Source organism: Tympanuchus pallidicinctus, unplaced genomic scaffold (assembly GCF_026119805.1).
Source record: "Tympanuchus pallidicinctus isolate F22 unplaced genomic scaffold, pur_lepc_1.0 scaffold2, whole genome shotgun sequence".
Taxonomy (NCBI): Eukaryota; Metazoa; Chordata; class Aves; order Galliformes; family Phasianidae; genus Tympanuchus; species Tympanuchus pallidicinctus.
The window spans coordinates 4873088-4897616 of record NW_026294721.1 but is presented as its reverse complement, the minus strand read 5'-3'; the positions used below and the strand labels follow the sequence as shown (position 1 = coordinate 4897616).

The following is a 24529-nucleotide window of genomic DNA, read 5'->3' as shown; positions in this document are numbered from 1 at the left end:
GAAAGCTGTGAACACAACCCTCAAACAGGATATCTTATTCAAAAGAGGCTGCCTTAATGCACCCCTTTGTCATCAACAAAAAAAACTAAATTCAGTGCTAGGTTTCACTTTTAGCAGCCTGGTGCCCACCACTGCTCTGAAGAGGAATGTTTGACTGCTGCTTTCCATACTGGGTCCCCTAGAATTGCTGCCCTGTGCTTGTGAGTGTTGGACTTTACTTGTCATCTAACAGTTCATGTTTAGGACATAACCTGCAAATGTTACTTTTGTGCAATTAATTTACTTACATTTATGCCTTGTAAATACAGAACTGTAAAAGGATCTCTCAGACACTGGGTGATAAAGGATCAGGTGAAATTCAGAATAGACGAATGTGAAGTGATCCATAGATGGCACCAGGCTCAGGAAATCATTTTGAGTGAAAAAGGTTGGAATACTAAGGGGATGACTGTCCTGTCATTATTCCTTAGCCATCTGTTTGAAGACAGAACAGTGCTCTGGATGTACCTGAATGTGCTCCGAATCAAACCTTCTTCATGTTCTTAAATAAACGTTCTCATTACAGTGTGTCACTTCAAAGAAGCCATTTGCTACAAAACTCCACATCCATTTCCTCTGAAACACTATTAATTTTCCAATTCTTTCATTATTTAATGCAGAGCAGATGAAACTTACTTAGCTGTTGATCTCACAAGGGCGTTTATCCCCAAGGATGAACCTGCAGCACTGCATGGCCCTCCCAGCATCACTGTCCTCCTAACCACAGAAGAAGGACAGGATCCATCTCTTCCATGTGGTCACCACTGCGTGGAGAATGAACCCATTTTCTGAGTGTGTATACATTCCCCTATAAAGGAGATGCATACACAGCTTCAGCTGTAAAACCCTGTAGCCTGTTGACCCAGTGGATGTCAAAAAAAAAAGAAGGTGTTGGATCTGGCAAACTGCCTTGGTTTGTGAGCCCAGTAATGGTGGAAGGGAGGGACATGGGGCTGGGGACCAGGAGAGCATCTCCTTGGGGTGACAGCCTGGGCTCTGTACAGTGGGATGGGACCCACCACTGCCTCCTGGGCCACTCTCCCTGGAGTGCCAGCAGGGCATGGTTTGCCCAGGAAACTGAGTGTGCATCCAAAAAGAGGCATTTCTAAGTTACAGCACAACGATCCTGAAACATCAGTGATGACTGAGACAACTGGAAACAAACTGTCCAGATGGAAGGTGTGTATTTCTGCAATGGCTTTTCCACTGCTGCTCAGATCTATTTCTGTACAGCCTCAGCATTTCTGGTGTACTGAATGAAGTGTTGTAAAGTCCAGGGAAGTGCTTGGGCTGCCTGGGAGTGATTTTCGTGTTCCTGCAGCTGTGCCGTGTGGGTCTGCAGTGCTGGTGCCTGGGATTTGTTCATGGCAGGAGTGTTGGAGGGCAAATAGTGCAGAAGAGCTACAGGGAAACATAATGCAGGAGCAGAGTGGGGTTTTTTTCTACAAATATCTTTCAAGATATATATAACTGTCAAGATGTATGAAATAATATGTATATAACTGCACATATGAGTGGGCATTCAGCTGTGAGCCTGCTTCCATGCATGGAGGAGGGGGCAGAAGGCTGGAGAGTTTCTGGGAGGACATGTGAAGTGAGGAAGAAATGGGGGAGCACCACCTGGAGGACATCACTGGGTGACACTGTGACCACAAGGCCTTTCTGCTCGCTGCCTTCAGCAGTCACACACACGTGTTTTTCCGTGGGGTTTCACCACAAACATGCCTTTCCCGCTCGCTCTGCAATGCAGCATCCCTGACCTCAACTGTTGTTTCTTTCAAGTTAAGAACAACAACAAAAAGAACACTTCTGGGGGCTCATTTTCTCAGATGTGAAAGCTGCTTTTCATCAGTGGTCCTGTTTCTTTCTTACATACGCTCTGGAAGAAGTCTATGAAAGGGGGGTGATTTTTCCACCAGCTCTTGCATTTGTGAAACCCGCTCAGATCTCTGAAGCTCACTGCCCAAAAACCCCCCACTGATGAGGTGAGGCTTTATCAGATTTTGTTCATAGTTTCCTTTGGTGAAGTGCACAAAGCTGCGTTTCAGAAGGAGGTGCGGAGCCCTGGGCTGCTGCTGCCTGTCCTCTCCTGTGATTGCACACAGCTGAGCTGCAGGTTTTCCCATGGGAAGGGAGATCATGGTGAATGCTCATCAAAGGGCTGAGTTTGGTTGTTTTTTTTTTTGCCAGAATGGAATTCTGCACACAGAAAGCTTCAAAATGTTTCTTTACGGCAATTGCATAAAAAATGCATGACGTAAAACTCCTAACAATTGCCTGTTCTGTGTGCTGAGAGCACAGCCAGTGCTATGCATGTGCCTGGTGGCATGGGGACCATCCCTGTGTCCCAGCTACCACGGCCACTGTGCAACAGGAACATGGTACTGCCACTCAGGGCTGACTTTTCTCCTTAAAATCAAAAATAAAAGGTTTTTTTGGGGGTGGTGAGGTTAGTGCTGTCATGGGCACGGTGGAGCTGAGGAGAGGTGTGCTGGCTGCTGTGTTAAGAGGGGAGGAAGGCCGCCCTGTGCTCAGCACCGTGGTGCCACAGGGGCTCGGCGCCCATGGCTGGGGCAGCGCCGTGCTGTTGGGCTCCTCTGCCTGTTATCAGCTGCTGCTCCACCGGTTGCTTGGCCTTGGGATGGGTTGTGTCTGCCTGCAGGCTCAGCTTCCCCCACAGCTTTTTGCAGGCTTTAACCCCTGCTCGCTCCCCTGCTCCTCACCACATTCGTAGTCCCTTGCTGACCAAATCCAACCCAACTCAGGGCCACAAGGTGCCAGCCTGCAGAGCTGAATGATATATTTACCCTTTCTAATAACTTCACGAGGTGTGCAGCCACCTCTCAAAGTGTTCCTTACGAAAGTCATCAACCAGCACAGAGCCCAGAGCATCTTTCCAGCCCAGATGCATCCATTTGATACCCCAGTCCCAGTGCAGAGCCAGCTGCTGAGCTCCCAAAGTCTCCTTGAGAAAGGCTTGACACAGTGCAGGATCTGATCCAGTCCTCTGCAGTGTCCTCCCTGGCTCACATCCCAGCAGGGCTCAGCACCACACAGGCGATTCTCCACAGCTTTTCCCAGAAGGATTTACTTTCTGTGGACTCGAAGCCACAGCCTCCTCCGTAGTCCTGTGGGGAAATGGTGCCAATCAGCTTTGGGTCCCCCCAGCTCCCCACACACTCCCCACCCCAATCCCAGGCTGTACCAGGGTACAATGCTTACGATAGAAGCGACGGATGGTGGGGATCAGGCTCAGCAGGAGCAGCAGGGCAGTGGCAGACAGTGGGACCCAGACCAGGACGCTGCAGGCCTGCTGACCTGCAATGGGGGACAGAGTGAGGAGCTGCCCCTACAGCTCAGCACTGCAGCACTGTCCTACCCGGGTGGAGGAGCATGGGGTGAGGAAGGAGAAAAGCAGATCTAGTTCTTGGGAGGCCATGTGCATGTGGGTGAGGCCATGATCATTACCCTGGAATATCCCTTGAGAATGCACTAAATCAAAAGCATCATGGGGAGCTTAGCACTGGGTTTTTGATAACTTTTTTTTGTGTCATTCTTGCTGGTGCAGGGATCCACCTGATGCTGCATCCAGGTGAGCTACATCCCTGGGGAGCACTAAAGCTAAAAGGAAATCCTTCCTGGCCTCTACACCCACATAGAACCCAGGCATTGCTTCTGGAGCAGACAGAGCCAACGCGTTCCTGTACCTTTCTTGTTGATGATGGCTTTGCATCGCGTGGGTTTCTTGGTGAATGGGGCCACCGTGGACACTGAAGGCAGAGGCAAAACATCGACTGTTTGGGAGAGAGGTAGAAGAGTGTTAATGTCATGCAGAGCACAGCAAACAGGAGGTGGCTGGAAACGGCAGCTTTTAAAACTACACCCAGCATAGAATCACAGAATAGTTTGGTGGAAGGGACCTTAAAGCCCATCTGGTTCCAACCCACTGCCATAGACAGGGACACCCCCCACTGGACCAGAGTGCCCAACCTTGAGCACCTCCAGGAATGGGGCACCCACAGCTTCTCTGAGCAGCCTGTGTCAGGTTGCACTGTTGCAAACGTTGATGTTAATTACAATCGAGAGCTCTTTGGATCTCTTAATAAACAAAACAAAAAAACATCTTGAGACCATTTGAAATTGCCCAAGTTGGGCGTCAGGAGCATCCTGAGCCCCTCAGTGGTTAGAAAGTCCCTAGTTTTAATAAAAAGCTAAGTGAGCAAACACAGGCAGGATTAAAGCAGAAAGAAGGAAAAAATCCCCAAGCCGTGCTTACAGCCAGGCACAGCCTCATCTATTTTAAGGTTTTACATCACTGCTTGTTGGTTTCCAACCCCAAGCCCCCTGTACACAGGAGCACAGGGATTGCAGCAGCATGGGGGGTTTTCAGGGGTCTCTGAGTGTCTTCCGTATTCACATTGCTGCAGTTGTTGCTCAAAACTGCATTATTTTTTCTAATAAAATGATAGATCTAAGGGAACTTAGAGGTGATTTGTTTTATCCTGGCTATTGAAGAGAAAAAAAAATGTTCTGCAGAGTTGAGTCTTTTCCAGCCACCTGCTGGGTCTTAGTTTTAAATTGGAGCGTCCTTGACGGTGCTGAATTTCAGCCATGTTTTTCATGCCTTGCTTTTGGGACATAGATAGGTGCATAGTTGATTAAAAAAAACAACTGTTCTCCTTTATCTGAAATCAGCTTCTCTTTGAAGCAGCAACGATCCCAAAGGGAATTTTGAGACAGCACAATGAATGTGAGATGAGAAGTATGTCTGCAAAAAGCAAGAAGGGGTGTTTCAGAGCCAGCATCTATAGCTGCATCTCAATTCAGTACGTTGTTTGTCTCCCCAGAAGACCAAGAAATGCATTGTATCTCTTTGCTGCATTTTCTGACTTATCCCATCTCATGGACCCCAAAGCCCCAGCCTTACACCTCCAGATTGGGAAGCCAACATGCTCCCCCTCATCCCAGCCCACTGCCGCACGGTTTGGAGCCCCAGGAGTGATGCTCACCCACGCTGAGCTGGGTCGCAGTGCCCAGGATGAGCTCGGAGGACTGGATGGTGCAGCAGTAGTAGGTGCCGTTGTCGGAGCCGTGCAGCCGGCTGATGTGCAGCCTGGAGGAGTGGTGGGAACTCATCCCGTGAATGCTGAACTTCTCCTGGCTGACGTTTGCGCCATATGTGGCTTTTCCCAGAGGATTGGAAAACAGCAAGAACTCAAAGTGTTGCCTGCCCTGGTTCCAGCGGTACCAGTAGAGCCCAGTGTGATCCCTCTTCATCGGGCAGATGATTTCTGTGCTGCTGTTTGTCTGGGCTAAGATATGCTCTGGAATCTGGGATGAAAGTAGATTTGTACAGAAACCTACAAAAAGAGGCAGGAACACAGAGCTGTGTATTTCACCTTCGTTAGATCCATAGGTTGGAAAAGATCTTCAAGATCCCCAAGTCCAACCATTGGCCTGACCTACCGGGTCCCACCACTGACCCACGTCCCTCAGTGCCACGTCCACTTGTCTCTTAATGGCCCAACTTTTCCTTCTATGCTTAGTAACTGGCATCAGACCAGAGCCCCTCTAGCAGAAGCATCAGCCTGTGTTACAAGCTGGACACAGTAATCCTTGTGGGTCCTTTCCAACTTGATGTTCTATGATTCTATCACAGAATCGTTTTGAGTTGGAAGAGACCCTAAACGGTCATCTAGTCCAACTTCCCTGCGATGAACAGGGACACCGACAGCGTCGTCAGGTGCTCAGAGCCTGGTCTATGGTTCTGTGATATTCCTTCAGAGGCCTTTTTGGTTTCCCAGCTACTTTTTGGAAAAATAATAATAATAATTATATCTATTTTGGTAAAACCACATACGTCACCCCACAACCGCTCAACTGGAGACGGAGCTCAGTGGCAGAGAGGAATGGAGGAATGATTTTAAGAATTTTAAGAGTGCTTTATTTTTTGTATTCTCTCAGTTTTGGAACCCAGAGACTCTTCTGAGCCCCTTCCCTCCCTTATTTTGGTTGCTAAAACTTTTAGATTATTTCTGTTGTTTTGTAGCTAGAAACCTGAGCATCTCCAGAGCTGTTTCTGTGGGATGCGTTGGTCTCTTCCTAAGACACATCTCTAGAAAGGGCAGAAAAAATTTGGAAAGATTGGGAAAATGAATATAAAGACATTTCATTTTATTTGATATTTATTTTTGGATGGCAGTTTTTCATAAGAATTTTGCAATTTGGAGAGGGAGAACAACTCAAAGGTAGCAAAAAGATTTGAAAGCTTCGTTTTGGTGTTTGCATTGCCTTGTTTGGGCTGTGTGGGTACTGCTGGAAAACTATCTCAGGTTTGGGCAGATAGGAGTGGTGTTTGTGTGTGAGAGGAGCGAGCTGGCACGGCCTTGGGGAAGGAAAACAGGAGCTGGCGCAGGGCTTTGTGTTCAGCAAATAATCCTGTGCAGCTGCACAGCCCCTGTGAAAAACAGCCTCAGGAGATAAGGCTGCTCTCCCTTCCCCTGCCTGTTTCCCAGGCGAGATTTAAAGCCATGCAGAAAGCTGAACAGAGCCCTTTTCCCCTTTTTTATTTGCCTTAAAATTTACATATTCCTTCAAACTTCCATGGCCACTGTTGCAAACTGCACCATGCAACTCCAGCCCTGCAAGCCCACCCGCACAGCATGTGCTTGGCCCTGGCTGCCCCGTGATGGTGAGAGGTCTGGCTGGGAGCAGGGGGTCCAGGTGGGAATGAGGCAGCAGCTCAGGAATGGAGCCATGGGGGCCAATTGGTTCCCCTTTACCCATGTGGGGCAAACTGGGATTTATTGCAATCTTGTCCAGAGGGAAGCTAGCCAACCCCGCCGTACTGTGGTGCTTTTCTCCCCAAAGGCATCTTCTTGTATTGTCTCTAATTAGTTATTTAGTTTTTCCCATCTGGGAGTTTTGGTACAACTGCTGGCGTTTTTGGGAGCCTGGGGTGACCCCACCACTGCACTGGAGCAACTCTTATATGCACTATATATAAGTAGTATAAGTACACTGACGATACATTCTGTCCATATCCCCTATGATTCACCCCATGAATTATAGAACCATAGAATCGTTAAGGTTCCAAAAGATGTCTAAGATCATCCAGTCCAACCAGCCTCCTACCACACCATGCCCACTATCCACGTTCCTGAGTGCCATATCTCTGCAGTTCCTGACCCCCTCCAGGGACACTGCCTCCCTGGGCATCGTGTTCCAACACCTCACCACTCTGCCTGAGAAGAAATGCTCCCTAATACCCAACCTGAGCCTCCCCTGGAACAACTTGAGGCCATTTCCTCTCATTCTATCGCTATTACCTGGGACTGGCGATTTAAATTGCCCTCATCCAGAGATATCCCTCTTACCTGGGAGCTGCAGGCAGAGCCAGAGCCAGAGCCATGGCCTGGCCATGGTGGCCATGTCCAACATCATCCAGCTGTGTGTAGGTGCTGCTGGTGTTGGTGGTGAGAGGTCCCCGCTCTCACAATCAGGTGTCAGGGCGACGGGCTGGGCTTGCTCTCTTTAATGATTTCCTCCTATTTCACCATCTAGCATCTCCTCCTGTTGTAAAATCTGGCCTTTAGGTATCAGAGAGCAGCAAGCTGGCTCAGAGGGCCCTAAATGAATAAAACAACACCCTTTGGCTGTCTTCTGTCGAAATCAATTTGCTCTCTAAATGAGAAGATGTAACTTCAGGCACTCCACTTCAGCAGAAGGCAGCAAAATTAACTGCAGGCTCCGGGATTCACCACACAGCAAACCGTCCTTGTGCAGGAGGCATTCCGTCCTGAGCCTGGAAAATGCTGAGAGCTCTCCATCTCACACGAGAGAGGCATCGCAGAATGCTTTGAAGACGACAGCAAGAAACCTCAAACAAATTTAGTGGCTGACAAACCGCAAAAGTAAGGAAATTCTTCTCAGGCTCCCCACCTGGCCCTGAGCTTTGACACCGAGTGCCTCGTTCGTTGAATTGATGTTATAGGTGAAGGATTTGGAGCAGGAATGGCTTGGGATTTGAGCAGTGAAATGCATGGCGTGAAAGCAGGGAGCGGTGGGGTGCAGGGGTTGCAAGACTTCAGTATTTCCATCTTTGGGAAGCAATCTCTTGTGTGCTGTCATTTTCTTCTCTCTTTTTGCTGGGGTTCCCTCCTGGCTCATGCCCACAGGGTCTCTGGGGGGTCTCTGGGGTTCCCCCTCCCTCCACTCAGGACCCCCTGGATTTTTGAGTTGTCAGATGAATGGGAAGAAAGGATTTTCCATCCCATCTGGTGTAGTTTTTTAACTTTTCACCAGATTTTTCTACGCTGCTCTAACATGTTTCCTCCACACCCTTCTGTTTAATACAATTTCCTGCTACAACCACCCAGAGCCTTGTGGTGAAGAGTCAAATGTAGGGTCGGCTGAATCATTCCTTAAGTCTTTCCTGGCAGGAGCAGCCCAGAGGTCATTTCAGTGCTTTCCAGCGCATTTCATTCCTTTAAGTGCACAGCCCTTCTCACAGGGCACAGTCACCCATCAGAGCTGTGTTGGCAGCATCTTATTTTCTATGGTTTCTGCTCATTGCTGGTGTTTTTGTTTGAGTGGAGACCACCAGGGGGGCATTGAGGGGTTTTGGGGTGATGGGAGAATTGAGATGGCCCCAAAGGAGAGTGACCCCAACTCCAAGCTACACATAAAGGGAAGGAAAAGCACCTGGCTGCAGGCGAGGGGAAGGGAATTGCAACACAGTGATTCAGACAAGGCAGGCAGGTTTTAATTGCATTTTCAGGGAGTGACGGAGTGCAGTATTCTCATGAAGGCTGCAGTGAACTCAAAAGGTTGTCCCCCACTGGGGCTGGCTCCCCTCATGAGCACCTGGTCAGATTTCTCCTTTCCAGCACTCTCATATGAGGACCTACCCATAGAGGCTGTGGGGACCTTTTTTATCAAGGGCCCTCGCTGAAGATGTGCAACTGCAGGAGAGCTTTTCCACTGCACATGAGTTGTCCTGCCTGCTGCCATGGCTGGGTCCCTCCTTTCCCTCCTCTCTTTCTGCCGACCCCTGCCCATCTTCTGACCTCCTGGCCAGGACCAAAGTGTTCCCAGAGGTGGAGTAAGCACTGTTACAGCCTTGGGCACAGGGCACATTACTGTGGGCTTCAAATGCTGCCAGAAGGTTGGTGACAGTGGCTTGTTGAAGCAGACGCTTTGAGTTTTGAGGGTTCCCCTGGGCTCTGAGCACTTGATGGAGCTGTAGGTGTCTCTGTTCATTGCAGAGGAGTTGAATTAGATGGCCTTTAAGGGTCCCTTCCAACTCAAATGATTTTATGATTATAGCAGCTTTAGAGATACTTCCCTGCAGCATTTTAACTTACATTTGTCAGATGGAAAGAGAAGAAGACTATTAACAATGTAAAAGCTTAATGCTGGAGCAGTTTTGTGGCTTTCTTTTTCTCTTTTTGTTCAAAATGACGTGGTTCTCAGGGCTGGGTGCTGCTCCCAGTAAACACACCAGAGGTGGGACGCCTGTGTCTGGCAGCCCATCTCCAACAGCAGCCCCAGCGCCGTGGGAGCGTGCGGGCAGCCAGGTGGTGCTTATCACATCCCCGCTTTGTTTGGGGCTGCTGTCTGGGAAGAGCACGGGGGGGTGAGCTGAACCCATCTGTTCACACAAACAAGAGGTGTTTGTGACCTTGCCGGGGTACAGCGGCTCCTGTGGAGCGCTGATCATGAGCCTTGCTGGTGGCTGGGGCAAGATGGAGGGGAATCTGAATTTTCGTGTGTTTGTGCTACTTGCCTCACAGCTTCTAGTGGGATTTAAGTCTTTAATGTATACAGTAAAAGCCAACCTTCTTGATCCTCTGCCCAACCTCATCCCTGCCCCATCTCCACAGTCTCCCTGCAGATCTGCCTCTTGCCCATACCCTCATCTCACCTTCCTAGCACCAATTTCCTGGTCCTTTGCCAGCTTTGTTACATTTCTAACTCTATTTCTCCCCCCTCTCCCCCCACCGCCGCCCCCTCCAACTTGGTGTCTTTTTTCCAACAAAATGTGTTGCTTTGGGTAACTAGAGCAAACCATTGGGAAATAAGAGGTCTGTAGTGGAGAAGCATGGCTCAGCGGGGTCCCCATTTCCGCTGAAATCCCATTTTGCAGCAGAACCATGAGCCAGGCTGTGCTGAGCATGCAGGGGCTGGAGAGGGGAACTGCCCATCGGGGATGGTCAGATCCAGGGGGCTGAGCTGCCCTCAGTAGCCACAAATGCAAACATTGGGCATAAAAAACAAGGACAAAGCTGCGCCCTCAGTGCTTTTGGACTACAGGACTTTTGGAACTGGAGAGTGCTGCTCAGCCTTGGAATGCAGTTATTGGAGTTAGGAGATCATAGGGTGGTGGGGTCCCCAGCGGGTAATCCGCAGGGCTCAAGCAGCTGCGTGGGAGCTTCTCTCCCTCCCTCCCCCCAAGTACTTATTTTTAATGAGGGAGGGAGAGAAGCAGCACTAAGAACGACAGGAGGATGAGTAATGCCCTTTTCTGTGTAATGGCAGAGGAAAACGAAGGGGGCCGAGTGGTGTGCAGGGCTCTGAGCTGCAGTGTGGTTTGTGGGGTGAAGCCGTGACTTTGTCTCTGCAGCTGCAGACCTCCAGCTGCAGTTCAGCTGATGCTGCAGCAGGGCTTAGCCCCCCTCCATGCTGTGGGGAGCAGGGTTTCACACCCAGCTACCCACCTGTGTGCAATAGGATGGTTCCCAGCATTGAAATTCTGCTGCTGAAGTTCGGGAGATAAAATGGATGTGAAATATTCATTGTGTAAATTGAGGCGGAACAAGTGTTACAGGTTCAGATGGTTTGGGGCTCAGGTGTGATGTCCCTCAGGCTGAGGGGCTAGCAGAGGGGTGCAGAAAGCAAGTGGGCCATAAAGGGAATCTTGGGGTACGGGTGGTCAGGGACAGGCGGCAGTGGCTGCTCCAGATCTCCCTCTTGAGGGCACTTGGTGCAAGCAGAGCTTCTTGAGACGTAGCGGTGACTAATCCGGCCCCCCTGAAAAAAAATAATGAGCAGAGCACCTGCTCTGTGGTTATCAGTGCCGGAGAGGATAAGAGAAGCCAAGCAAATTGTCCTTGGGAAGATAGTGGTGGAGATGCCGCACCTGAGGGAGGGAAAGGCACCGAGGAAGCAAACAGGCGATATCCTCCCTAAACAACCATCTGCCATGGCTATAAAGAGCTGCCGGCTCCGAGACCCCGCCAGCACCTTGACCCTAAAGGTGCCAAATCCAGCGGAGCTCTGCAGCATCCATCCCCAGGTCCCCGGGACTCCCAGTGCATCTGGACGAGGATTGGTGAGATCTTATTATCGGGGTCCTCCTCTTTTCCTCCTCTTTGCCTGCACCCCGGGTGCCGGCGGGCCGCAGCAGCTGCCTGCCAGGCCTTTGTCCCCCATCCCCCACTGTCCCCTTGTCCCCCCCATCCCCTTCCCTTGCTGCTGGGTTTGGTGTCCCAGGGAGGTCGTGGGGCTTTTTGGAGGGTTGGTTTGTGGGTCCGTGGGGTCCCGGTGTTATGGTAGTTGTGCTGTGAAACGCGGTCGTCTCTCAGCTCGTCACCCCAACTCTCGCTATGATGTCCGATATCGTTAGCAACTGGAAGCTGGAGCAATTTGTGCTCCAGAAGTGTCTCCCCCCGATTTGGTCCCCTGGGGCCTTTCAGGGGCCCGAGGCGTACCAGCAGCTGTGTCAGCAGTGGGAGAGCTGGTCCGAGGAGAACAAAAAGCCCAAACCCACTAACAAGTGCAAAAAGAGAGCGGCCTTGCAGGGTTTGCTGATGGTGGGCAGGGAGTTGTCGAAGTTGCTTAAGGAGGCTCTTGAGAGTGTGCAGACACTGGAGCAGGCCAAGGGCGAGCTCAAGATGCAGGTGGATAACCTGCGGGCAGAGGTTCAGGGTCTGTGCGGGGACTCGCTGAGGAGCGCGGTGGAAATAACCCGGCTGGAGAGCAAGCTGGGCTACGAGAAGTTGAAAACAGAGGAGTTAGAGAAGGAGGTGGGCAAATGGATCGGGGAGACACACGATGCGCAGAGCGCGGTGCGGGCTGTCCTGCAGGATGCCCAGAGGGACCGCGGCAATGGCCCTGATCACAAGGTGTGCCACGCCAAGATCCAGGAGCTGCAGGCTGAGCTGGGGGTGTCGCGGGGCATTGTGGCTGCCATCCAGGGCAAGAGGAGTCGGTTCGGGAACGGCGAGGGGGATGACTGTCTCGATCCGCACCCACCCCACTATGACTATGAGGATGATGTGTGGGGGGCCAACGGCCCCACCAGGCCATCCCCATATGCTCCCCTGCGGGAGGAGGTGTGCCAGCTGCAGGGCAGTGACACAGAGGCTGCTAAAACTAAGAAAAGTCCTCCTGATGAGCCAGTCAGCCATGGCCCACTGCAGGCCATTGATACCAACCGGGCCATGCTTTGGTTCACCCCCGAGCAGCTCAAGACGGTGGGAAAGATGCTGGGGCCGCTGACCAAAGAGACAGCGGTCAACTGGCTGTCCAGGGCCCAGAGGCTGCCCAGGTGCCAGAGCGGCAGTGCGGTCAGTGACCTGATAGACGTGGTGAGGAAGTGCATGAAACCTGATGATTTCGCGGCCCTGCCGGGGGATGTGCAAATGGGCAATGTCCAGGATATCGGGGACGTCCAGTCGGCGGTGCTAAAGGTGTTTTTCCCAGAGGTCAACCCCTTGGTGCTCTTCCACCAGGAGAAGCAAAACCCCGAGGAGCGGCCAGATGCCTATGTCAACCGTAAAAAGATGCTCTACCAGATGGCGGGGCTGCCTGGTTCTAAGGAGTCCCCCCTTGATTTTGACAGGCCCGAATTCAAGGAGCCGCTGGTGGTGGGGCTGACCCCCCCTTTGCGGGTGATTGCGGGTGGGGATGCGGCGAGGAAGCCGCTGTCAGAGCTAGAACAGATCCTGACCCAGAATTTTGAGCTACAAAAGCAGGCGTTCCCAGGGTACATGCTGGGGGGGAAGAAGGGGAAACCCTCAGCCATGTCCTTCCAAAACGCGGGGATGAGGAAAATGCAAGGGGACAACCGGAAAGATCCCGATGGCAAGAACGGCTCGGGGAAGGAAAACCAGCAAGGTCTGAGGTTTCAGAAGTCCAACCCTTGGCGGGCTGAGCTGAGGAAGCGCTTGATCAAATATGAGAAGCAGGAGGACATTGATGGCTTGCCAGACGCAGAGCTGTTCAGAAAGCTGGCGCTGCACGAGGCCAAGAAGCACAGCAGCTCCAACCCCATCGACCCGGGGTCTAAGGCTCAGCAATAGGGCTGCCAGGCACCTGCATCGCCCCTTTTTGTGGCACCAATTAAGACCGATTTGTGGGGGCGCCTGATAGTTGATATAACTATTGGAGGAGGGGTGCTTGGACAAGTGATGTTAATTGATACTGGTGCCTCTTATTCAATTCTGAATATGACCCCTGGTGAAACTGCGCTCTTCCAAACACGTGAAATTATTGAAGTAACTGGGCCAAATGGCCAAAAATCCTCAGTGCCATTCACAGAGCCCATACCCTTCGAAATTGGAACTGCCAAGGGGTCAGAAAAATTTGGGAAAATGGAAATGAAAGGAAAGCCAGGAATTTTGGCCATCTCCACTCTTACAAAGATGGGGGTGGTAGTGGACCTGGCAAACCAAACATTGTTACGTTGCCCTCAAAGTGATGTGCCCATCATCCCAGCAAGCCACAGAGTCATGTCCATCAAAGCTCCTGAGCTCCTGATCCACCCCGAATGGGAGCCCCGAGTGAAACGGGTGACGGAGCAGTTCCCACAGGTCTGGGCAAGGAACAAGCTGGACTGCGGGCGGATCGATGCCACAGTTGTGATAAAAGGACCAGACCCCCCTCCTCAGCAGCAGCCCCAGTACCCAGTTGAGGCTGAGGAGGGCTTATGGGATACAGTCAAAACCCTGCTGGACCAGGGGGTGCTGGTGGAGCAGCAGAGCACCAGCAATGCTATGGTGTGGCCCCTGCGGAAAGCTGACAGGAAAACCTGGAGGCTGACGGTCAACTACAGCACCCTCAACCAGGTCACCCCGCTGAAGGCATCCACTGTGGCCAAATACCCTGATGTCATGGAAGCCATCTTCCGGGGATCAGAGTGGTTTTCAGTGCTCAGCCTGACCAGCGTGTCCTTCGCCATCCCCCTGCACCCTGAGTCCTGGCACAAATTTGCCTTCACTCTCCAGGGACGGCAGTTCACCTTTACCAGGCTCCCCCCAGGCTTTCACAGCACCCCCGCCATTTGCCACACGCACGTGTTGAAGATGTGGGAGAAGCTCAGCCACAAAGAGAGCGTGTTATCCTGTGCTGGTGACATCCTCATCCACACTCAGACCAAGGAGGAGAACCTGGAGGTTCTGGCAGAGGTGCTGGAGGCCATCCAGAAGACGGGGTTCAGGGTCAGCCCAACGAAGGCCCAGCTGTGCTGGAAGGAGGTGTCATATTTAGGGGTGACCCTCAGGGAGGAAGGGCGCTCGCTGGAGAAGCAGCGGGTTGAGTTGATACAGAAATTGTCAGCACCAGCTGATGTTACCACCTTACGGTCCTTCATGGCTCTTGTGAAGTTCTCCCGAGAGTTCATCGAGGGCTTTGCAGAGAAGGCCGCCCCGCTCTGCAAGCTCCTCAGAAAGGATGCTCTGTGGGAGTGGGGTCCAGAGCAGGATGAGGCAGTTAAAACTCTAAAGGAGAGCGTTGCCCGAGCCCCCATGCTAGTGTGGCCCTGTGGTGACAGACCCTATGTGCTGCAGCTGGCCAGCGTGGGGACAGGGCTGAGGGCCACCCTTAGCCAACATCATGGTGCCCTCCTCCAACCCATTGCCCACGCCTCGCGGCTCCTGACGCCAACTGAGCAGCAGTTCACTGCATACGAAAAGGAGGTGTTGGCATTGATCTGGGCCCTGCAGCACTGGGAGTATTTGGTGGGGTCTGCCCCAGTGCTGCTAAGGACATCCCGTGCCCCAGTGAGGTACCTCTTGTCAGGGAAGGGAGGGAACAGACCCATACGCAGCCCCAGGATGGCCAACTGGGTGCTGGCACTGCCCAACAAGGACATCCCTGGGGAGACTCAAGAGCCCCCACCCAGCATCTATGGGGTGGTCATCAGCAGCGAGAGGGATGAGGAGGAGATGGGGGAGCCAAAGCCACAGCGGGCGCCCCTGTTTGAGAGCAGCATCAGCTTGGTGGATGCCAAGGACAGAGGCTATGTGGTATGGTTTGTAGATGGCTCCAACTACCATGAGAACGGGGTGCCCTACACGGGCTACGCTGCCATCAACCGATGCACTGGGGAGGTGGTCAAAGGGAAGTGCCTGCCGCACTCCATCCAGGCCGCCGAGCTGGTGGCTGTGACAGTTGCCCTTGAGAACACGCCAGCAGACCAGCCGCTGGCCATATTTTCAGACTCGGGCTGGGTGGTGAGGGTGGCACTGGAGTGGCTGCCACTCTGGAGGGAGAGGGACATGCAGTCAGCTGATGGCAAGCCTGTCACCTATGCCAAAAAGCTGCAGTACCTTGCCAAGCTGGCAGAGCAGAGGGCACACCCAGCCCAGATAATTAAGGTCAGGGCCCACAAGAAGGGAACAGAGGAGGCGAAGTGGAACAAAGAGGCAGATGCCAAAGCCAAACAAGGAGCTAAGGAAGGGCAGATGTGGAAGGCCAGTAGGCCCTCTGAGAACGGCCCCCTGCTGATGGCTACAGGCAGGAACTGGGAGAATGTGGACTTGCTGGGCTTGCAGGCACAAGACCCAAGTGTCCGGGAGCTAGCGCAGGGTAGGGAGTACAAAGGGTGCAAGGTCTGGAAGGATGTCTCGGGTCTGGTCCTGGCACGGAGAGAAGGGGTAGATTTCCCAGTCTGGGTGGTGCCTGAACTTGTTCGGACAGAGCTGGTGGCTTTGGCTCATGAGCAGGGGCATTTGGGAATAGACAAGACCTTGGCAAGGCTACAGGGTGCTGGTTGGTGGCCTGAGATGAGAGAGGATGTAGAGAGGTATGTCAACAACTGCCTCACCTGTGCAGCCAACAATCCCGATGCAAAAACAGCAAAAGCCCTCCTGGGCCACCAGAGGATTTCTGGCCCTTGGAGCAAGCTACAGATGGAGTTTATCGGTCCTTTGCCCCAAACGGCCCTCGGAAACAAGTACTGCCTGGTGATCAGTGATAACTTCACCAAGTGGGTGGAAGCATTTCCAGCTCGAAACAACACAGCCAACACAACTGCCAAGATCCTGGTAGAGCACATCTTCTCACGGTGGGGCATCCCAAAGGAGGTTGACTCAGATCATGGCCAACGCTTCGTCGGAGAAGTCTCGAAAGGTGTGTGCCAGGTATTGGGCATAAAGCAAAAGCTTCACATCATGGGGCATTTCCACAAGCCTGGCTTGATGGAGGGGCCCAACCAAACACTGAAGATAGCATTGAGGAAGATCATAAACCAACAAAGGAAGGACTGGGATCAGAAACTCCCACTTGTCCTCCTGGCATTACGGGGAGCTGTGGCATCTCACGTACCTTCTCCCCCAAAAATGGCTCCTGCAAGAGACCCAAAGATGCTGGAGCACTGGTGTCAGAGAGGGGCACCGCCAGACGAACTGCAGCCCCGCGTGCTGACAGACAGGTGGGTTCAGGACATGCTGAGGACGGTGTCAGATACATACCACCAACTCGCCTCAGTGCAGGAGGCCAACATCCACAAGATGGACAAGCAGCTAGGAGTGCTGCTGCGCCCCGTGGAGTGGAACACAGGGGACCTGGTAACATATCGGGGGGTTAGAGAGAAGAACCAGGAGCTGGGACCCCAGTGGATGGGACCGGTTAGGGTTGTGAACAAGGCCAGCTCCTCCATGTACCAAGTAGAAATCAGAAAGGGGGCGAAAAGACAGGAAAAATGGTTCCATTCTTCACAGTTAAAAGCATGGAAGGGAAATTAACGGGGCTGGAGAGCCCGCTTTGCTTATGTTTTGCAGATGAAGGAAAATGGAAGGTGATTGTGACCAGCGGGAAAGGCGAACTTCGTGGCATCACCATCCCTATGTGTGCTGCAGGGAAAATGCTTTCAAATTTGTGGTTGCAGGATTTGCTTTGATTTCTGGTATGTCTATAGTGCTGAGCATGCAACATGCCCAACCAACCCACCAGCACCTCCAAGAAAAAGTCAGTTCCAGCTTAGACACAACTCCCAGCAAAAGGGCCACAGCCCAGCACAGGGTCAGGCGGTATGTAAAAATTGGCACAGATTGGCCTTGGTCTCAAGCTCATGTGAAATATTCAGGTAGTATGGGATTAAATTCTAACAGGCGCTTAAATTTGTCAACAGTGGTTATGCATGGGACTGAAGTGTATTTGGAAAACGAGTGGAGCTGGGATAGCACCAGCAGGCTTCCGCAGCTGCTGGGGAAGGTGGGGCAAGAAATTAAAGTAGGATGCAGGGTAATTAATGGTTCCACTCATCAGCAGGTGACTCAAATCTCTGTAACTGAAATAAAAACCAAGAAGAGTCAGAAAAAAAACTGTGCCCTGGAAAAATTGGATTGTTGGTGCAACTTTACGTTAGTCCAGCCAGTCTTTGTGGTCTGTCTCTGGGCCCAAAACAGCGTGGGGTTGTCATTTAAATTCAAGATTGTCACCACGATGCGTTCACTTGCTGCCCTTAAGGCCCTGAGGTGTCACTTTTTGGCCTGGCATGCAGCCCAATACGCTGAAGTGGGGAACCAAGTAAAATTAGAAATTAGATACTCTCAAGAAAGTGTAACTGATGCAAAGCAAATTAATGGCACCACTGTGACTCTCACTGCTCCTAACAGCCGTAAGTGGGTTGTGCCAGTAAATTGTGTCCCTGAGAGCAAAACACTCAGTAGATCTGAATTAAATGCAGAGACATCATGGTATAGCCAGGATTATGGATACTGTTCACGTCCACTGAAAAACCTCCAAGTGTGGTGTCAAGGAAAGCTGAGTGTAGAAATGTCTCCCGAGCTTGGAGGAAAGTGGTTGATAGGAGGCCCCGAAGGATTTCAAAAAGAGTTTCCCATCATTGCTGTCCTGCGTCCCTTTGTTTCCAAGATAGGCCCATACGTAGTCAAGCAAAATCACATCCAAGAGCTGCTGACCAGCCCTGTGCGATCACTGAAGAAGGTGGTGCTGTCCCTGTCCACTGCCAATATTTCATCCGTCAGACCGCACTGCGCTCCCTTTCTGTCCACCCTCTACACCGGCTGGCAGGCCTGGCTTCACAGCCGCTCCATGCAAGAGGCCCGCGCCAGGAGAGACCTTCTGGCCACAGCCCTGGGAGGAGGAGGTGCTGGGCTGGGAGTGCTCAACAGCATGAACGTTGAGGTCTTGGCCAACAAGCTGGAGGCTGTCACCTCAGGCGTGCAGGGCCTCCTCAACCCCCTGAATTCATCCCTGGCCAGCCTAGGGATGGGGCAGTGGCTTGTGTCTGAGGTGCTGCCTACCTGGGAACACATAAGTGAGAAAGACCACCAGGTGTTGTTGCAAGCACTGGGAATCGAGCAAAATAATGTCTCCCTTGCTCTTAGTTGCATCCAGGCCCAGATGTGGGTGCAGAGTGTCGTTGCAGGTATCCTGAGGGATGGTGACAACGGCATCCTCCCCACCGAGATCCGAAAGATCGTGTGGGACTCAGCCACGGAGAAGGAGCGGCAGCTCCAAGCCTGGTGGAGGCTGGTGAACTTCACCCACGACCAGGTCCTCAACTCAGTCATCGCCTACGTCCTCACCGTGGTGGAAGCCCGCATTGAAAAGGTCTACCCCATCGTGGCCCTGGGCATTAGCACAAACGGGTCCGTGGTCTATCCCCTGGACCACCGGATGTGGGCAAGAGTGTCAGACAGAAAATGGCAATCTGTAGATCTGGAAGCCTGCATCTTGGAACGGGGGCTGGGATTCATATGCGAAGATGATGCCCTTAAGGCGAGCGACGTCTGCTTTGACACCAGTGAGGGGGTGTGCCATTTTGAGATCAATCCTGGCAGCAATAACAAAACCGTGTTAGTTTACGTAGGGAAAGGGTGTGTATGCTTTAGAACAGCGTGTAAATACGTGCAAATTAATGACATCTACAATCAGACCGTATTCAATGATTCAAATACGTGTGCTTGCAATGTAGCTATTATTAGAGGCTGTGATTTCGTGTATAAGCCACCAGTTTTTACTAGCCAATTGCTAATCAGAAACTATAGCCTTTATCGTAGTATAACCCCAACCCCAATCGGTATGGATTTGTCTCTAGTGAAAGAAATGTTAGAGCATGCAAATTTACAACAGCTTTTAGAAAATGCTAAGGCAGAAGCTAAAAAGATCCTAATAACTGTACATCATGATGGTAACGTTATAAAGCAGGTAGTGGAACGGATTAAGAGGGTGGGAGAGCACCACTGGTGGGAAATTTTCTTTGGCTGGTCCCCAACAGCGACCGGCGTCTTCAACGCGCTCCTGCATCCTGTTGTAGTCATACTGCTAATGCAAATCTGTGTGTGCTTTGCCATGGTTGCTACTTGTTACTGGATAAGGCACGTGAGGCTCTGCATTGAGAACCACCTGAAAGGACTGGGGCTGGCCAAGCGCCTCCTGCCATAGTCAAGGGCAAGACTGGGTTGGCCTCTGTGTTTGCCACCAAGAAGAACCTTTAGCTCCGCTGTTGGCTGCAACCCAGTAGGCGTTGAGCGGTGGGGACACAAGCCATACCAGACCTTGATGTGAGGGGGTTACCTCTGCTGTCACAAGAGGGCCATCCAGGAGCAGAGGGCGGGCCGTGCAGCCTGCCTGTAGGTGCGAACCACAGAATGGTTGAGGTTGGAAGGGGCCTCTGGAGGCATCTGGCCCGATCTGCCTGTTCAGGCAAGGGCACCTAGAGCAGATTATCTAGGACTGTGTCCAGTGGGTTTTGACTGTCCTTACAGTGGAGACTCTACAACTTCTCTGGGCAACCTGTTCCAGTGCTTGATTACCCTCCCAGTAAGAAAGTAAGAATAACTTCTCTCTGAATATCTCTCTCCCAAATGCTAATGACAAAAAGCTGCTTTTGTGTGATTTAAGACTCCTTAAGCAGAGGAGAAAAGGTTAGGGAAAGCCAAGGACAGTGCTTCTGGAAGGATACAGAAGGGAACATAAAACCTGAGTGCAGAAAAGCAGAATCAGAAGGTGGCAAAGGTGCTATCAGCCTCAGAGACTTGGAAAGCTGATAGAGGAGCAAAACCAAAGATCGTGTGATCGCCTTGGACTTAATGGAGCCGAATCCACATGGACCTTTGCAGCAACCTTCTCTGGGTTCCCAAGACTCCCAAGACGTCTGGCCAACGGATTGGTGAGGTCTTGTTCTTGCAGCCTGGACATCACTGCTTTGCTTTGCTTAGTTGTGCGTGTAACCAATAAAATCTGTCTGTTAGAGGATGGACTGTCTATTTCATCATTTCCTGCTCACAACCCACCCACATTTACAGCGTTAGGTATCCTGTAGAAAAGAAATTCTGGTAAAAAGAAAAGATGTGCTCTTTTTCTCCTTTTTCCAGGCCAAACTCACTCCCTTGCTATTTGTCTGCAGAATACTCACTGAAACAGGGGGAATTCTACCTTGAAGAGTGGGGCTCTGAGTTGACATTACAGCTCACATACAGACACAGTCTCCTCTTTACTGTGCTTCTCCTGTCTGCAAGCTCTGTCTCTAAAATGGAAAGGAGCTTTGAAATGTATACAGGGGGTCTCAAACAACTTTATAACATTGCCAATTTCAAAAAATAAATCAACTACCTCATTTCCAGCCCATGTGTCCTATCTCATCTCAGAGGTCTGCTCTCTCTGGGTTGGGATGCATTACACTGACAAAAAGCCCTCTCCACATATTCACATATAATACCTTCTTCGGTCCCAAACTTGCACCAGGAAAGAGCAGAAATGCAAGGATTAGTCCAGAGATTATGGTACAGCCATAGGGAAAGGGCTTCCTACACCTGTATTTTCACCGTCAGCAGAGTCCCTACATGGCTCCTGGATGCAGCAGCAGCATCCTTTGCAGCTGCAGAAAGCTGCTGCCCTCTGTATCAATCCAAGGACAGTTTTCATACCACCTCCATCCACTGATGAAACTAACACAAGATGGTGTGATTAAGAACTAAATCACAGGGCAATCAAAATGACTTTGTTGCTGCAGCTGCTCTCAGCAGTTTGAGCAGTGGGCAGGAGTCACAGGAACCTGAAAACAATCATAGAACTGAGGTTGAAAAATCCTCTAAGCTCACCCAGTCCAATCAGCATCTCATCCCCACCATGCCCACTAACCCACATCCCTCAGTGCCACATCCACCCAACTCTTGAGCATTCCCAGGGACAGTGTCTCCACCACCTCCCTGGGCATCCTGTGCTGACCTCACCACGCTTTCTGATTATTTTTTCCTAACATCACACCTGAACCTCTCCTGAAAGAGAACAGAAAGGCAGGAGATTACTCGGAATTGCACAGGCTAGAAGAAAAAGGAGAGAAAAAAAAAAAATAACACTCTTCCAAATACATGCCCCTTCTTCCCAGCATCTCTAGAAATAATGTGGTGCTTTATTCAATAGAGAACCATGGGATTGTTGAAGATAAAGCTGTCCCCTGCACACCTGTAGGTGCTGCAGTGCTCCATGTACAGCCAACAGCAGTGCAGGAGCACAGGTTGTGGCTGCAGCCACCTGGGTATGGTGTTGCCTTTCCTCAGTTCGTCCAGCATGGTGATGAAGGACCTGGCTGATGGTAATACTTGAGCACTGTCTGGAACACGAACACAAGTCAGTCCTGCTGGGGGCTCCCATTGCTTTATCACGGAATGGCTTGGGTTGGAAGGAACCTTCATTGAGTTTCAATGCTCTGCCACAGACAGGGCTGCCAACACTAGATCAGAGTGCCCAGGATCCCGTTCTGTTGGCAAATACCGCAGCATAGTCACAAAGATACATGCTTGCTGATGTTGGCCTGCACAGCAACACCTTACAAAATATTATTCAAAGAGAAAAGAAAAAGACCTGCTGGCCTCCACAGCGCACCCACTGATACGCTGTGGAAAAGCACAGCACTGCTGTGGTATCTGTCCTCACTTCCTTCATGCTTGTCCGCAAAGCTGACTGATAACCTTAAAACTCAGTCAGTCGCTAGAACCCCATCGTCTGAATCGCAACGAAAGATGACGCAGACATGAGGCGAGGCTGGGTGAGCCTGTGCTGCAGAGCCCCAGCTGGACACCAGCCCTCGGCTGTGCACTCACCTCTCTCTCTTGCTCGCTGATGCTTTTTGCTACACCGTGTGCAGGGTGGGACGATGAAAGGCTGTGTGTGCCCTGGCACCTGGCAAGCTTGCTGCTGGGTGATGCTCAGCCTGGCCTGGGTGGTGCCACACCTTCACCACAGGCACCGTGCTTGGGTTGGCATGCAGCAAGTGTGGCCTGAGGTCTTCCCCTGCTAGGTGAGAACTGGAAGGCTTGCAGTCTTGAAGGGAGGTTACAGACAGGAGGAGACTGACTTCTTATGTGTTCTGAGAGCGATAGAAAAAGAGGGAATAGCTTTAAAATCAAAGATGAGAGATTTAGTTTAAAGGCTAGGAAGAAGTTCATCACTCAGGGGTTGATGAGGCACTGGCACATGTTGCCCAGAGAAGCTGTGGGTGCCCCACATCTGGAACAGGTGAAGTTCCTCTGTTTATTCAGCCAAAAGCAGAGGAGACTGAGGGGAAAATTCAAGGGAGCAGGTGGGGGTTAGGGAAAAGGTCTGCACCAGAGGGGTGGAACGTAGGGCATGGAACAGGTTGACCGGGACAGTGGGCACAGCCCTGGGCTGCTGGAGCTCAAGGAGTGTTTGGACACTGCTTTGAGACACGGGTCTGTGTTCTGAGCGGTCCTGTGGGGAGCTGGACTCCATGGCCGTTGTGGGTCCTTCCCCACTGGAGTGTTCTGTGACAGTGGAAGGAGCGAAAAGGATCAAGTGCGAAGGAATTGCTGATGCACATTCAAGCACAATATGCATCAGAGGTACAAAGGTGTCTTGCTACAGAGCCCTGAAAACTACACCAGGGTCACACTGCCAGAGTTATTCACCCAGGAATTCCAGGACGTAAGCAGATGTTGCTGCTGACGTCAGCCAAGGTGTTGCCTAAGAAAAAACAAAGAGAGTTGAAGGCATCTTCCAGAGCCTTTTGGTCTTAGACTTGCATGAAGTTGTAGCAACACCTTTAATGATCTCTAAGAACTGGGCCACAGAGCCAAATCTTTCAAGATGCTGAGAAGCCTGACATCTCTGTGGTCCCACTACACCTCATCCAGGTGACTGACTTGACCAGAAAGATAGAAGTGCACTGTGCAACTGAGAAATGTTACTGTGGCAACCTGGGAAACAGAAAACATGAGACAGATCAGTGCTGGAGGGGAAGTAGAGCAAGGCAGAGCGATTCTTTAAGCCACAATAGATGGATTTGAAAAAGGCCAAAGGCAGGGTAGGAAGGAACAAGCATATGTAAATTCACCACGGCTTCTCCGTCGTGTTCTTGAAGCTTGGACTTAAAGAACAAATATTTGTGGAAAAAAGCTTCACTATAAAGTATCATATACATCTATTTCTCACAGCATCCTATTGACAACGTGTGTGGTTCAGACCAAGGAACTAGAATCTATAAAGCAGATGGATTGAAAACGCACTAAGCTGTAAGGAAGACAACTGTATTTAAACTCCTAAATATCAGAAGTAGTGCAGTGCAACAACAGCAGCAGTGTCAGAACACCACTTTGATCTGTTCCACTGTTAATTCTAAGAAATCTTACTTCCTTTTGAAGATTTCTTTTAAATCCCCTCTCCCACCCACAGACAGTTTTCAGTTTTCCCCTCAGATCTCAGAGGAAAAAAAAGCCACAGTGCATCAATTCTTTCACCTTACCCCTGCTGAAGTTTTGGTTTTGTTGTGAACACTGATGTCTCAAGTAGAGAAATAGCTGGGACCTGCACCCACAGGCTCAAGGAGGACTGTAAATGGAGAGTCTGTTCTTCTGCCTGGTGTTGCCCTGCTCACAGAGTAAAATCTGACTATGATGCAAGTGGTACTCAGCACACTGAGCAAAGCAGACTGCTTCAGGAGTTCAGACTTGGGAACCCCAAACATCCATCACCAGTGGAAATTGATATTGGTGCCTGAGCAGCAGGGTATGCCAGCATGCACGTAGCAGCAAACCTGGGTAGGCATTTCCCTGCAGCTCTAAGAAAAATGTTTTCTTATTTCAGAAAGTTCAGTAGAAGTTTATGCCTGAACCTTTGCTCTGCTAGAAATAACCACTGAAATAGCAGTTCATTGCTTCCAGCTGGAAACCAAATTCTCTGCAATAGGAGACAGTTTATTTGGAGGTGGGGAAATACTCTTGGTTGTACTTCTCGTTTCCTACAGAACAGTTCACAGCACTGCACCTGCTTCTCTCATCTA

At 51.1% G+C, this 24529-nt stretch overlaps 2 protein-coding genes across 2 annotated transcripts; one reads left to right on the top strand and one right to left on the bottom strand.

The window, feature by feature from the left end:
- Positions 1–1859: 1859 nt before the first annotated feature.
- On the bottom strand, positions 1860–8364 carry CD8B (CD8 subunit beta). The gene is made up of 5 exons (XM_052681440.1): positions 7416–8364; positions 5049–5399; positions 3747–3833; positions 3262–3357; positions 1860–3167 (listed from the first exon to the last, which is right to left on the bottom strand). The coding sequence occupies exons 1-5, from the start codon at positions 7480–7482 to the stop codon at positions 3127–3129; spliced, it is 642 nt and encodes a 213-aa protein (XP_052537400.1). The 5' UTR covers positions 7483–8364; the 3' UTR covers positions 1860–3126.
- A 2870-nt stretch (positions 8365–11234) lies between these two features.
- LOC128079825 (uncharacterized) lies at positions 11235–20487 on the top strand. Its single transcript, XM_052681369.1, has 2 exons — positions 11235–11371; positions 17043–20487. Exon 2 carries the CDS (start codon positions 17053–17055, stop codon positions 19672–19674), a length of 2622 nt encoding a protein of 873 aa, XP_052537329.1. The 5' UTR covers positions 11235–11371; positions 17043–17052; the 3' UTR covers positions 19675–20487.
- The last annotated feature ends 4042 nt before the right edge of the window (positions 20488–24529 follow it).